Source organism: Sphaeramia orbicularis, chromosome 14, assembly GCF_902148855.1.
Source record: "Sphaeramia orbicularis chromosome 14, fSphaOr1.1, whole genome shotgun sequence".
Taxonomy (NCBI): domain Eukaryota; kingdom Metazoa; phylum Chordata; class Actinopteri; order Kurtiformes; family Apogonidae; genus Sphaeramia; species Sphaeramia orbicularis.
This window is the reverse complement of record NC_043970.1, coordinates 25184364-25200455: the sequence shown is the minus strand read 5'-3', so window position 1 is coordinate 25200455 and position 16092 is coordinate 25184364. Positions and strand designations below refer to the sequence as shown.

Genomic DNA, 16092 nt, shown 5'->3' with positions numbered 1-16092 from the left:
ACTTTATGGAAGTGCAGTCTAATTAAGCAGATCCAATGTGTGTCCACACAAAACAGCATTAAAATGAAGCATGGCCTACTTTTCTTGTCCGGAGGTAAAAATGCTCAAGCATGCAGAAACATCTTTTTTTTTTCATATACTGTGAGCTTCATGTTATTAAGAGAGTATTCATAGTTTATATTTTCACACATTTCAGATCTTATTTGACACTTAAGTCTCCAGAGCGCGCTCGGAAGTGTGAGGCAAACACGTGCCATAACCTCCCATCTCTATCTTTGACATTAATTTTACATGAGTAAATGGCTGAACTGCCTCCCCCTCTGCATGGAGGAATAAACACGAGTTCCCACATTTATGTCTCAATTTTTCTGGCAGTTTGAAAATGAAATAATTAGACCAGAAACACTGGACATCTCAGATAAATATCCTCTGGATGTACAGTGACATGAAAAATGTGCATGTGAAATAATTGGAACTACAGAGATTCTTTCTTTTTCTTCTTTTTTTTTTTCCTCAAACAGCAATAACCCTGTATCAGTGCTTTTGTTAAAAGCTTAAATCTGCATTTACAATGTGAATAAATAATGAAATAAATGGACACAGCTTAGGCTTAACATAATGCATTAGAATTACATACACAAAAGACATTTTTGGACATATTTGATGTCATTTGCTGGTGATACTGGCTGTTTGATACACTTCTCAAAAGCTTGTTTTTTACTGCAATATGAAAAATAAAACTTCACTTTTAAAGCCTTTAAATTAGAGTTAATAACCTTCCTCTTGTCTGTTAAAAAGAGTTATTAAAGTCCACTAAAATTTAATGTTGATAAATAACTTGGAATCCTGCATGAGTGTTCAACAGTATTTGCAGGGTTAAATTAATAAAAACGGTAAATATTTGAATTTTTACACAAGCAATGTCTCTAAAATGAGTGAAAAGATCACTACTTACAAATTTGATCTGTTTCAAAGCCTAATTTTTACCACTAATCTGACATTTTCATGATGAACTGCAAGACCACACTACCGTAGCAGCGTGGCGCTGTCTCTTTAAATATTCTTGCAGTAATTCCTGAAGCATGCATATGGCCATAAAAAAGAGATAAAGCTTGAAGTCATCCACACAAACAGGCAGAAAAAAAACTTCCCTGGATTTTGAATTATACAGCAGCAGCTTCCTGTATTTTACACCTGCACAGAGGGAGGGAAGCTAAGCTGAGTTCAGAAGACAAAGCCAGACTGGAAAAGCAACAAGAAGTTCACGGCAGCTCCACATTCTAACTTCATTTTTTGTGTTTTTTTTCCTTCTTCACTGGTCTAACTCTGGGGTTTGTACCAGCTAAGAATGTTGTTGCACATAATTTGTGCTGCGTGGGCTTCATCTGTCATTTTTCTGCAAGGAAGGTAAGAGAAAATTGGAAAACATTTTAACTTATTTATGAGAAAATATAAGTGTGTTGGCTTAATTTATAAGCACATTAATGCATTTATGTGTCACACTGATGAAATGATTGAGAAATATGAGCGGTTTGCTTCTGTGGCGTAAAGGCATTTTATCTGTAAGTTTATGGAGTCATACATTAAATATATTTTGGTGGAAATTGTAAGCTTCAATTAACAGCAATAGAAAGTTCATGAATTATTTTGCAAAAATGTTAATACTATTTATCACAAAAGCTCTGAATGACATTGTTTCACAAACAAATTGTATTTGAAGTGGCTCTGGTATATGCATTTGAAGACTTTTAATGCATTTTAATATTACTTATGAAATATCAAATTAAAAACTCTACATGATAACAGATTAAGAAATAATATTAAGTAATTCTGCACATCATTTTAACAAATTATTATCCAAATGTTTATGAAATCAGAAGCAATGCATTGTCTCCCTTTGTGGATTCCTTTACAGTATCACTTTAGCGTGTTGTTTTGGTTTAATCATCAGTGCATCCAAAAGTAGTCTATCCTGTTCCCTGGCAGGTCTGTGTCCTGTAAAGAGATGAAGCTCCCCAGCAGGGCACCCAAAGCCCCTTCCCCGTCAGACTTTCTGGACAAACTGATGGGACGAACATCTGGGTATGACGCTCGCATCAGACCAAACTTCAAAGGTAACATGTCGTGCAGCGGTGGCACTGCCTCTGTCAGAACAGGTGTGGAGAGAGTGTGCTGCTCAATTTGCATAACAATTTGCACAGCCAAGTAGCACAAATCATTCGCAGATGGGTCAGAAGTGAGAGAAGCTGCGGGCTGTAACGTTTTTCATACAGGAGCCTTGTTTTTTTTGTCATGTGTTGTTACTGTTTTCATGCTGACCCACAGCCTTGGGATAACATATTTTTTACACAGACTTCTTTCAGATCTGTTTTCGTCAGAAATGTGCAGTAACCCTTGTACGTCACCCTACAGGCCTGTTTGAGTTCACTCTTGATCTCTTTTTATGAGTGAATCTAGCAGATTCTTCTTGACATACTTCCCCCTCAGCCTCTGGGGTCGCATTTCATATATTTTTCATTTTTGCTCCACATCCTTGTCAGTGCACGCTGGGTAATCCCAGCTGATTATCTATAAATATACTAATGTAACTAAAGGAGAATCAATAAATTATTGCCTCTTAGGAAATGAGTCCTTGAAATATTTAAAGTTTCGTTGGACGACAGATGGACCGCACTAATGGGAAGGCACTGGAAATGACAACACAATTTCATGCTGGTTATCTCAGATAAGTCTATCTATCAGGACAGAACATGGCACACTATGAAGAGAGCGAGCAGATGTTATTTTGCAAGCGTACTCTGCTCATTACTGTTTCAATTCCTCACGTGGTCTCCTCAGAAAACACCACCAGCGCTGCTTAAAAAAAGCCAGTTTATCTTTAATTTATTATGATAATCTGCTTCTGTCAGGTCCTCCTGTAAACGTCACCTGTAACATCTTCATCAACAGCTTTGGATCCATCACTGAAACAACTATGGTAAGAATATTCATTTATTATCATCCGGGTATTTCACATAAATGCTTTGAGGAGGATGATAGTAAAGAAAATGGTGGTTTTAAACAGTACCAGCTACACATTTTTTCTACTTTTTACAGATTACTCCATTGATAGTTGTCATTTTTACAGTAGTTGGGGTCAAAGACTGAAAACTGAGCAAAGTATAGACTTTTGAGCAGATATACTAACTTTACAGCTCAGTGTTATTCAGCTCCATCCTGTTTTCTTCTGTTTGCATGAAGCATTTCTGTTTCTCCTCCCGCTGTATTTATTTGTGGTCCAGTTGGAACAAGATTCCCAGCTCCTGAACATACTTCCATCACATTATGAGGGTGTCGTATGATTGTAAACACTATCTTTTACGTTGCATAACGTGAGTGAATATTTTCTCATTAAGGTGGAAAAATACTTCTGTGTCTGTCAAGTAAAGGGCCATGTTTTATTTATGAGGACAGAGGAGAGGATTTTTGGACAATCTTGCTTTTTTTTTTCCAAGTTTAGTGTTGGGAAGACTCATGTATTTCATAAAACACCTCTAAGGGACACTCATCAAATTTTAATTGATGAAACTGTAAGTGAAGTTTGCTGTCATTTGAGTTGTGAGCACTCAGAGCTGTTTGTCAGCATCCATGCGACTTTTTTTTTTTTTGCACATTTTCAGTGTGTGGGCACAGTGCCATTCACCCACTGACAGATGTTGCAAGTTCATTTGTTTCTACTCTTTTTTACTGTTCACTTCCTCTCAGTCCTGTCATTTGAGTTTACTTTTAAATGACACAATAGTTAAATTAGAATTCTGTAACTTTCAGTCTCCATAGTGTAAAGTCAGCTAAATTGATGATTGAGTGTTTGAGTCACATCTCTGACTCTTACTGACCTGAAACTGTGGAAGTGGGAGCCTGTTAAGTGTGGCTTTAAGGAATGTTAGCTCACATTAAATACATTTCAAGAGAAATTAAGCTATAGCGATATCACACTTGTGCTTAAAGGCATAAAATGAAGAATTCAACTGTATTAATGCATATATAACATGACAACATATGCATTTAGGTCAAAGCTGTCGTCATATAAATGCTAGAAGTCATCACTTGCAGTTTAATTCCTATCACAGGCTCAGTCTTTGTGAAGCACTGAAATATCATGATGACAACAATAGGAATATTACATCTCAGTGATTTATTATCATAGTTTAATTCTAATTATTGCTTAATTCTATCCTTTAGGATTATCGTCTCAATGTATTTCTGAGGCAGCAGTGGAACGACCCACGCCTGGCATATAAAGAGTACCCAGATGACTCCCTGGACCTGGACCCCTCTATGCTGGACTCCATTTGGAAGCCTGACCTGTTTTTTGCAAACGAAAAGGGAGCAAACTTTCACGAGGTCACCACAGACAACAAGCTGCTGCGGATATTTCAGAATGGAAATGTCCTCTATAGCATCAGGTGATAAGTGATGTAAAAAATGTAGAACTGTCCTGAATAATGCATAAGTATGTTTCTCCGTTCAGACATTATAAATGTAGATGCCATGGCCTGACTCCATATTTGTTTCACTTCAATTCAGTTCAGTTGTAATTGTATTGTCCAGTTACACACAGTGTGCAAAATTTTGTTCAACAATAACTGCAGGGTAAAGCAAAATCAGGTCAGTAACATGGCACCAAGGCATGGATGAACTGTAGCGTAATGGTAAGAAGTTATAATTAGAAAACAAAAATGAGAGGAAATTGTTTAAAGCTATATTTATAGTTTTGTTCAGCATTGAGCAAGTGCATTTCTGCTTAATGAACGCTTGAACCTTTAACCTTGGGGTTCTGACCAGAAATGACAGCTTGATCACTGGGGTTAGTCAATAATTAGGTCATGAGGATCTCATTTTTTTCTTATAGTTTTAAAAAGAGTTTCCATTTTATAATAAAGTATAGATATTTACCATTAACTAATTTTCTTTTAGTCTACAAATTAGCAGCATATTGGCCAATTTTAGTCATTACGAAGCACTTATTAGTGGCTGAATCTGCATAAGTGTAGCATACAACTAGGCAATGACACTTCTGCCTCTATAAGCTCCTACCAAGGCCATCAGAGAATGTAGACCTGCCCCCTTAGATCATATCCAACACACTGAACAATCCCGCTGTATTGTGAAAACATGCAAAGAATCATACATGTATGTTATACATCAGTGCCTTTACTGTTAAAACATGCTCCCAGGATGTTTTTATCATTCATTTGATTTGAAGTCACTTGGCGTGGAATGGACTGGATTCCAGTGTCAGTGTAGTACAGTTGTATTAGACCAAATATAAATATTAGATGAAAGTGTAGTAAGTTTCAACATCAAATTTGAAGTTAAACCAGTGTTAGAAACTGCCTTTAAATAGGTGCTTCTATGAAACTGGTCCCTATAAACAGGACATGGGAGCTAAAAATTCAAACCAGATGTAGACTAATGTTATGAAGCAAGTTTGAGAGCACTTTGGGTCAGTTTTAAAAATAAATATTTACTGAGATAAAAGAGAAACTATTTTTCAGATAAAACACACTTTTATGTAATTTTTATTCAAGAAACCTCATGTAACACGGGAAAAAGGACACGAAAATTACGTGTTACTATTTTTTCCAATATCTTTTTGTTTTCTCACAGGTACATTTTGGGAACTGACCTAATTATGCAAAGAAGAGGGTTTGACAAAAATCACCACTGTTGCAAAATCACTCGCGATTTATATGTGTTTAAATGGGCAGGTTCTGCATGTAACGCAAATGGACACGATGGGTTATGTACAAAACCTGGAATGAGACTGCTGATTCATGCACAACCCACATGTTTGGATTAGGAAAACCACTAGGATCATCAAACTTAACACAGTGTCTTTATTTATAGTGGTATATAAGACCATTTCAAGTCATGTTTTCCAGATCAAATGCACTGACACCTAGGTAGTTTTTCATGTCCCAATTTAGGTCCTATTTTTGGCCCCAATATTTTATTAAAAATTCATTAATTTTGGGATGGCTCAGAGGAATAATATCGTTTTTTTGTATTTATCTGAGGTCATCATTAGGTACATCCTGGGGGGAGATATGTCTAAAATTCTCTTTTATTATTGGGTCTAAAAAGCTGGCAAAGTGTCAGGTACCAAAATGAGCCAGTTTCATAGAAGCACCCAAACAGAAATTAAATGAAAATATGCTCAGTTATGGATTGTCCTCAGGCAAGAAAGTGGTCTTGTTACTAAACATTGTCATGTAACATGTTAGATGATTTTTCTCAGAGCAATAGTTACTTTCATTTCTGACAAAATTACAAAGAAATGGCAAAAAGTGTCCTATGTCTCAAAGGTGAAGAATTTTTCCAGATTCACAGCCACTTTGAGGATGACCAAGATATGGCAGCGATTTAACTTAACTAAAATTTGTGAGTCAAAATGTGTTGATTAAAAGATGTTGAGTTACAGGTTACAGGGACAGTGGACAAGTTCTAATGACCACATATGCATTTCTCAGTCTCTGTATTAAGATCCAATCCTGATATATGTGAAGTATGTATAGCAGTAAAAACTACAATTTTCTTCTTCCTCTATAAACTAAAGTTGTTGTATTTACCTCTCTTTGCATTTAACATGTCTTTAACCCTTTTGTTCAGACAATATGAGATTTATTGCATTAATTTTCTGATATTTTACACCAGGTTTCATCAGATGTGTTTAACTGTTTGTGCTGCTTCTTGTCATGGGGTCAGGGGTCACACTAAATAGTGACTTTAACCTTTAGAACCCATTTAGTTCAGTGTCTTCTAAGGCTGTGCACATACTTCCTATATTTTCTTATTGTATGTGAACAACAGAGAATGACAAATAAATATGTCAGCACTTTCCAACCTTCCAACCAAAAACAACAAACTAGAGGTGGCCTGCACAGTACTGTACATACAGACATACTAGAACACCTTCTTATTGATAACCACAAGAATAGTAAAGAAGATTTAACTATTTTTAATTTAGAGTAACTTGTTTTTTAATATGCGTAGACTGGCATTTATGTATTTTAAGGGAAATTTAATACTCTTCTTAAGGTCGTTAGGATGTAATTAATGTACAGCAACTTCCATATTTACGGGTAAAGTAATCATTAACGCATAAAGACCCAGTGTGACTTTTGCGGTAGATCCCAAATCAGTTTTCTCTCTATTTAACATTTCTTAAGTGATTTATCACCAATGGTATTTTGTGAATTTTCAAATCAAATATTTTCTTAAATTTAATTTACTGATCATGTAGATGTTCATAAAAGCTCAGATTAAAGTTGAAGGTTATTATATCTGAAAAAGAGAAAACTGGAAAAAAAGACTTTTTCAGCAAAAATATCAATAAGTGAACATAAAACAAGTGTCTCCATCCACTGTTATTGATCCAGCTCCATGGGTTTGTAGAAGATGACGGTGTTTCCACGGTAACTACAGAGCTTCTGAACGTTCAAATGGGTCATATCTGATGACCATGAAAAGATGACGAACTGCATTTTACACCAATTATTTACATGTATTGATAGAATTAATGGATGAACCGGTATTAAACAGTTTAGATCAGTAGATGCTTTTGGTTGATGGTGGATATTTAGGTCTTTATGGGTTAAGATGCTACTGAGGGAACCTGTCAGTTAATGCCTATACTAGTTGTTGAATATGTTCATGCAGAATAAGGCATTAATAAGTGTTTTATACAGATAAATGGTCCTATAGAGCCAATATAAAACTAATATGTATACTAATGAGCATCTACTTAATGTTGATTAAGTGAAGCTTAATGTAATAATCCTTCATAAGCAGCAGTGACAGTAGACCAGACGCTCCAGGGTGTCCTTACTGGAATAAATTTAACTTACTTAAGCTGTGATAGGCAGCATGACTCAGCAACTGTCAAAAAAAGTGTGTCAGCTGCAGAAACATAGACATCAGTGAAGCCTCTAATGGCAGCCCTTTTTTTTTTTTTTTATCTTTCTCTCTCTTATGGCTTCTGAAGATGAAAGTATTCCCCCCATTTTTACGGATGGTGGTGCTGTGCTCCCGGGCGATTCCACATCAAGCCCACCATAAAGGCTGACATATTGTCTGTCATCACTCGTCTGTCAGTCTTTTGTGTGGTTTGCGTTTAGAGTAGTGGAATAGAGAGATGGGAAGGAGGACAGGTGCCAGAAAGGTCAGAGCGGTTTGATGTAACCTTTAATCTTGGGCCGGCGTACAAAAAGGCTGTGAGTGACATACCGGGAGATGGCTGGTGCTGTGGGGTTCACAGGTGTGGGCTTCCACCTGGGCAGTAAAAGGAGAGAGTGTGGTATTGTCAGCTTTTTATTTTATATAAACCATTGCAACCAGCAGCGTTCCCTCTACTCCCTTCTCCAATCTTCATCATTTATTTACATACATAGGTTTCCATATGAAATGAAATAAATGCCATGTATCTTTGTTTTTGTTTTTTTTAGGTTAACACTTACCCTTTCCTGTCCTATGGATCTGAAAAACTTCCCCATGGACAGCCAGACATGTACGATGCAACTTGAAAGCTGTGAGTTGATCATAAAAAAACAACAGCTTTATTTGAACACAGTTTAATTTTTTTTTTCTTGTTTTTGTTTCATATTTTTATTGAAGTCTATACAAGAGAATTAAAGGTACATACAAATACCAAGGCACACTGTTGTCAACATTAACCATGTCTGTAAACACCATTAAGTTTAGATTTGCATATTTTTTTTAGGAACAAATAACAATGAAACCCGACAAACAATACTATGAAAAGAATACTGAGACAGTGGTTCTCAATTGGGGGTACGCGTACCCCTGGGGGTACGTGAAGGCACTCCAGGGGGTACGTGAGATTTTAAAATATATTTAAAGAGTAGCATCCATGCAAAAATCCTTTAAAAATAATTATTAAATTAATTAAATATTTCAGGAAAATATATAAGTTCATAAAATGAATTTAATATTCAGTAGGCTATTCGATTTCATCCTCCTAAAAACCCAGAGTCTCCCCCATACCAGAATGGTTCGACCCAACCTGTCATATGCCACCTAGCATCACCTGTCAATCACTTGAAACTCAAACAATGGAGTCGTGGTTGAAGCATAATTCTTTTGAAAAACGTAGGGACAAGTGGCAAAAAAGGCCAAACCAGAGCCAGCAAAATTCTGGCTGTATCTTGAAGATTATTATGTTATGTTATGTTTTTGAGAACAGATCTTTACTATGATTCCAAAGGAGGACACTTTATGTTGATAATTATTTTTATGTGCACAAATCTTTATTTATAATTAAGTTAATTATTTCTTTCTTTTTTTAGTTATATCTTTTTATTTCCAAATAGTTCAAGAGAGACCACTACAAATGGAGTTCCAGAGTTTAATAAATCAGACACTGATGGCAAAGCACTCTGTTTTAAGTCATTTTTTTCAACCAAAAATGCTTTGCACTGGTTAGGGGGTACTTGGCTGAAAAAATATTTCACAGGGGGTACATCACTGAAAAAAGGTTGAGAACCACTGTACTAAGACATAGTCTGTATAAAATAATTAAACTGGTGACATAAACATAAGAAAATAAATAAATTTAAAATAAATAAATAAATAAATAAAATAACAATAATAATAATAATAATAATAATAATAATAATAATAATAATAATAATAATAATAATAATAAAAGGAGGAAGGGAATTACATTGTTTCCAAAAAAATCCATAAACGGTTGCCATCGTAGAATTTGTTCAAGTTTCCCTGTTTTGAATATCTAATTTTCTCTGTTTTTAAAAAGGACATAACCTCATTAATCCATTGTGTGCTGGAAGGGGCTGTTGTGGATTTCCAATTAAGAAGGAGGTGGCGTTTTGCAATCAGGAGGGTAAAAGCTATTACTTCAAATTCTTTAGCAGAGTATTGGGTATACTCTTCCGGAAGACCAACAGTTTAATATTTTTATACACTCTTTCACCAATTTTTATACACTCTTTCACCAATTTCAGTTTAGTTCTAGGGAGTTTTACAAGTGCAAACATATTCAGTGATTAAGTTTAAGTTAGTTTTTCAGGTGTTTTAAGGAAATATTTGACGTATAAAAGGTGAAAAAGTTAGGATAAAAGAATGTGTGCAAAAATCATTATGCAAAGCCATTTTATTCTTTCATATAATGAACCATTAGAACTGGCTGACCCACAGCAGAGCACAGTAATTAACATTATGAGCTCAATCAAAACACAAAGAGGATTTTACCTGCAGTGCTGTTTCATTTTAGTTCATTTTATCTGAGTTCGCTGCTGTATTTTATATGAAACTGGAGTGTTGTTAATCCCACAAATGTAATAAACCGCAAACGTAATAAAAATTTGCAGCTTTTAACGTAATAATCCCACAAACATAATAATTATTACTTTTGTGGGGATTTATTACGTTTGTGGGACGGTAAAAATCTTCAGTTTCCAAAACTGTAATAACTTCCCACAAATGTAATAAATTAGTACATCACATACATTTAAATAATACATGCATGAATATTCATTTTCTTCCCATTTATTCTTGTCTTTTGGATACTTGCCTTTTTAGAATGATCAAATGTTGCAGTTCCACCACATGGTACAGATTCCAGATTATAGGTGTTTAATTACAAACACAAGTGGAGGAGCAAAATAGAATGGGCAAAAATGTTGTAAAAGTTTTATTATAAAAGCTTCAGTATGAACTGGATATTATTTATTTTCATCAAGTATAATAGAAGCCTATGTTTGAACCATGTAAATAAAATGTCTGGATATGATTATGATAACAATGGAGAGGGTAGGAGCACACTGTGGGAAAATGAGGTATTACGTTTGTGGTAGCTGACTGTTATTACATTTGAGGGAAAGTTGTTATGTTTGTACAAGGGTCATCTCTAAATCAGAGGACAAAACCTGAATTTTACTGTGTTATTAGGTAAACTACACCTAAAATCTCCAGCCTCTGTCAAATGTCATACTAAATCTGACTGGTTGAATTCTTCTGGATATTTCTAGGGTGAGGACTATTTAAGTGGCATAGACATGGATTGAATTACAAAACATCATCCAACTTGAGACATTTCCATCATTAAAAACCTGTTAATGTACACTGTAACTGATACAGTTGGAATAATTTTGTTTTCAGACACATTCCTCTTTATCAGTAATACCCTCTGACCAGGTACAATGATTATACACTGAATCCCAGTTACACTTTATCTATCAAGAATAAATCAGTGTTACAATCATTTCATTAGAAAATGTAAAATATTTTACTCCATTTTTATGGGCAATAGTTCATTTTACAAACCATTATGAAAGAAACATGTACCTGCCTTACATAAACCTCTGTAGATGGTGTGAGATATGGATATCACTGTATTTGTCCATTTCTTATTTTCTTTACCTCTCTTTCATTCTTTTTTTTTTTTTTTTTGCAAAATTTATGTTGCTTCATATATTTTTTAGTGCATTTTATACATATATAAAATTGTGAAACTGTTAGTAGCTGCCATTTTTTACCGGAACTCTTTACCAGGACATAAGATAAGATAAGATAAGATAAGATGAAATAAAATGAAATAAAATAAAATAAAATACATATTGGGTTCTTTGTTGTACTTTTTATTTATTTTACTTTTATTTCAGTTAACAAAACCTACTGTGGCACCACTAGTTTAAGTCAACACGTCTTTTCCTCTGTTTTTCAGTCGGATACACCATGAATGATCTGATATTCGAGTGGCTGGACGTCGGTGCAGTTCAAGTGGCCGATGATCTGACTCTTCCTCAGTTTGTACTGAAAGAGGACAAAGGCCTGGGCTACTGTACCAAGCACTACAACACAGGTACACGACATACAACAACCTGCCATCCTCAAAGCTCCACAAACACTGCCAATCCACTTCTAATAAGACTGTCAGTTTGTACCTGTATCTCCTCCCATCTCAGGTAAATTCACCTGCATTGAGGTCAAATTCTACCTGGAGCGGCAGATGGGTTATTACCTGATCCAGATGTACATTCCGAGCCTGCTCACGGTCATCCTGTCCTGGGTTTCATTCTGGATCAACATGGATGCGGCTCCGGCCAGAGTGGGTTTGGGCATCACCACAGTGCTCACCATGACGACGCAGAGCTCTGGCTCCAGGGCGTCTCTGCCAAAGGTTTGTGAACTTTACAGAAGAAAATGTCACTGAGGCGTTTTTATTAGAACTTCTGGGATGATTTCAAGAAACAAAGGTCACTGGATTGATTTGTACAATGAACAGTTATGATTCTAAATGTTCTTTGACAAAGGCTAAACTTTTAAATATATAAAGCCATGACAGAAAACGATTTATCTTAAGTTTTGACAGTAAAGTTATCACTAAATATGCAAAATGTTCTTCAGAATGCTATATCATTATATAGAAGATAATGTTCCTAATGATTATTAAGCAGTAACAACAGGTACCGGTATATGCTATAATTAGTAAAACTGGGGCAAATATGAGTGATTATATTTACTATTGCATAATTTAAATTAAAACACAGCATCATATTTTATGAGCTGATCATGTATTTCTAATTAAAATGTTAATTTGCGGTATAATGCACGCTACTACTTTATAAAAAGGCGGAGAAGACATTAATGAATTCTTTAAAGTGTAAAACAACCAATACTGCTGAATGCTGTGCCTCCAACATGCAATTAAGTTTCTTAAATAGTTGATTACTGACAGACAACAAAGTAATCATAAAGAGATTAAACCAATGTTTTTCAACCTTGGGATTGGGACCCCATTTGGGGTCGCCGGGAATTCAAATGGGGTTGCCTGAAATTTCTTGTAATTGATAAAAAAAAAACTTACTAATGAAAAATATATGGTGAGTTGACAGAGACAATCACAATCCATAAAAGACATGACAAACTCTGAAGCTGAAACTGAAGCACTGTGGTACTGTTTATCTTTCAAATGTTCATTGCGGTCGGTTTCAGATGCTGCAGCTCTTTCATAATTCATAGTTTGAGTTATTGTTTTTTCAGTATTAATTGTCAGCCTTGTAAATACAAGCTGGACTGACTGTACATATCCTGACCAAGGAAAATAAAATTCTCACTTTGTGCAGTAATCTACACCTTTGCTTGAACTAAGCAAAAAAAAAAAATCTTGAATTGAGCAAAAAAATCTGCCAATGGAACAAGTGAAAATCATTTTGGTATGATTTCTTAAAATAAGATTTTCAATATCTGTTGTCTAAAAATAAGTTCTTATATCTCACTGAAAAGTTACTTTTTAGGTGATTATGTCTTATTGTAATTGTGATGAGATATTTTGACTTGAAATTGAGAAAAATAGACTTGGTAAGATTTACATTTTTACAGTGTATGAGCTCTAGTGAATGATTTTCCACCTTATGATTTCATTGTTCCTCAGGTGTCCTATGTCAAAGCTATAGACATCTGGATGGCTGTGTGTCTGCTCTTCGTGTTTGCTGCACTACTGGAGTACGCTGCTGTTAATTTTGTTTCACGCCAGCACAAGGAGTTCTTCAGACTAAGGAAGAAGCTGAAAGAGCAACAGAGGCAGAGAGCTGTGAGTGCAACCCACCCACTCAGCCCCCCGGGCGACTGTCACCTGCTATTCCCTGCATCCAGCTCTGCATGAGCTACGCAACTCAGCTGCATGTTACTCTCCGACCGCGAAATGCAGACAGCGTTGACCTGTAATTAATTCAAGCCATCACCTTGTTCTAGGCTGAATGTTCTTAGTATCTTGTTGCCTCACTTTGGATCTCATCATGGGGGGATTGGGGGGGGGGGGTGAAAAATAAGTGAGACCACCTTTAAATTTTAAATACCGTGTGTCATTAATACTTTCTAATATTTAAGCCACAATATAAAACCATCTGCCAGAATCTTTGCACTGATTCATCATGGGAGTTTAAATAATATCAGCTAAATTTGCATTTACTAAATTTTCCAGCTGTCACATTTCATATTTATGTTGGCCTTGTATTCCCTTTGTACAAAACAAACCATCATGACTTGTTAATTTACAATATACTTCATATAAAATGCAGCACGGTGGAGTCAGTTGTTTCATCAGTGCAGTCGTTTTGATGATTAAATTCATGTACTCCTTTTTATCTATCAGCAGGGAAGCAATGACAGTAAGGTGAAAGGAAACAACCTGTCGGGTAACAACGCTCCTCATGGGAATGTCACCCAGCAGTGCAGTGCCTGTGCCAGAGTATGTACTGCCGCCCCATTCAGCCAAACGCCAACCAATCAGCAGCTGAAAGAGAAAATAAACACAAGTAAAGGCGTGTGATTCTCGATGAGCAGATGGTAATTCTGTGTTGTGTTTTATTTTCTTCTAGGAGGAGGAACTGGCACAGCAGGGTTTATTCTTCCAGAGTTACGGACTCGCACTGTCAGCAGCAAGTGCAACAGAAATGGATGCACCTGTCTTCGCTGATTTACCTCCTGGATTAGGTTTCTATGACATCCGCAGACGCTTCGTGGATCGAGCTAAAAGGATTGATACCATCTCCCGAGCTCTTTTTCCCATGAGCTTCCTTATGTTTAATGTCCTCTACTGGCTCACCTATAAAGTTTTACGGCATGAAGACATTCAAGCCATAATTTGACAACACAACAACTGAAAAGCATAAAGACACTGGATATCTGCTATTTTCACTAAAACATTTACAGAACTGAGAGCCTTCAGCCAAGCCATGCAAGATACATTTGACTGCATGTCCAGTACCGCTGGGATATTACATGACATGGAACAGTCCATCACTTTTATTTTAATTTTTAATACTTTCAAGGAAATGCACTTTTTATCGGCACTGATGCATACATTACATGTCAGGTTGTATATGGTCAGCTATATGAAGTTAATAGCTACTAATGGTTATTTTCCTTTTTTTTATTATTATTATTTTTAACTTTATGTATAAAGCTTTTCAACATTTATAGAACTTTTTAACATTTAACAAATATAACACTTATAATTTCAAGTGATGTGTTCATAATACAAAAATTGATGCCAGACATGATAAACAAACAGAACCAAAAGAAAAAAAAAAAGGCAATACAAACAAAACATGCATAACAAGACAGTCAAGACAGGGCATTTTGGTACATTTAAGAAAAGAAAATAAATAAATGACTAAACAAACAGGTCAAACACAATATAAACTATTAAATAGTGTACAACAGGCTCCCATATTTTGTCAAATTTGTTGACGGAGTTATTTAGGGTGCACCTAATTTTTTCCAACTTTAAATTAAGCATGATGTCTCTGATCCATTGATCATGTGTTGGAGGTGATGAGTCCTTCCATTTGAAAAGAGTAGTACGCCTAGCTAGTAAAGATGAAAAGGCCACAACTTTTTGTAGGTTAGCTGGAGGGATTGAGTCATCTGTGCAATTTTCCATTATTTTTTACTCTCAAAAATCCCACGAAAAGACCAACAATATTTTTTTTTATTTCCCCTTGCGTCTCTGTCGCCTTCAGTCCAAGTCAACTGATGCATGAAAATTTTGAAGTTATTTTTGCAGCTTTAAAAACATTATCGAAACATTAGTAAATATATTGTTTGACGACTATTTCAGTTACATAGTGCAATATTGAGACTTTATGGCAATAAGATGCCTCCAAATGCACTGCCATCAGCGACATGTCACCAGAAAACAGTGCTGATAGTTTTTATTTGACAGTTTGAAGGTCTGAGGCACAGACACATTTTGAGTCTGCACTTACTGTTTATTAATATCCATGGTTGGTTTCAGTCTTTTTATGAGGTTTGTTGATATAGAAATATACGTATTATTGCCAGCCACATAGCAGCCTCTGTTTATTTTTCCACATATGTTTTAACTTATTGCAAATTACTTGTAACTTCACAATATTTGGACTGCAGCACATTTTGTAGTGTGCACTAATTCTACTGTTACTCTGGTAGACAGTTTTCAAAGCAATAAGTCTGGCATCATATGATCCAAAAAATGTATTTGACAACTGCAAGTTCTGTTATATTTGGGTTTGTTGCTGGGCTTAG

At 35.5% G+C, this 16092-nt stretch overlaps 1 protein-coding gene across 2 annotated transcripts; it reads left to right on the top strand.

Moving 5' to 3' along the window:
* Window positions 1-1120: 1120 nt before the first annotated feature.
* glra4b (glycine receptor, alpha 4b) lies at window positions 1121-14967 on the top strand. 2 transcript variants are annotated; one of them, XM_030153267.1, is made up of 10 exons: window positions 1121-1407; window positions 1987-2114; window positions 2910-2977; window positions 4222-4445; window positions 8487-8569; window positions 11747-11884; window positions 11988-12202; window positions 13457-13615; window positions 14180-14272; window positions 14403-14967. In XM_030153267.1, exons 1-10 carry the CDS (start codon window positions 1349-1351, stop codon window positions 14670-14672), a joined length of 1437 nt encoding a protein of 478 aa, XP_030009127.1. In that variant the 5' UTR covers window positions 1121-1348; the 3' UTR covers window positions 14673-14967. The 2 variants fall into 2 exon arrangements, with proteins under 2 accessions (XP_030009127.1, XP_030009126.1); XM_030153266.1 differs by having other exon boundaries at window positions 14177-14272.
* Window positions 14968-16092: the final 1125 nt, after the last annotated feature.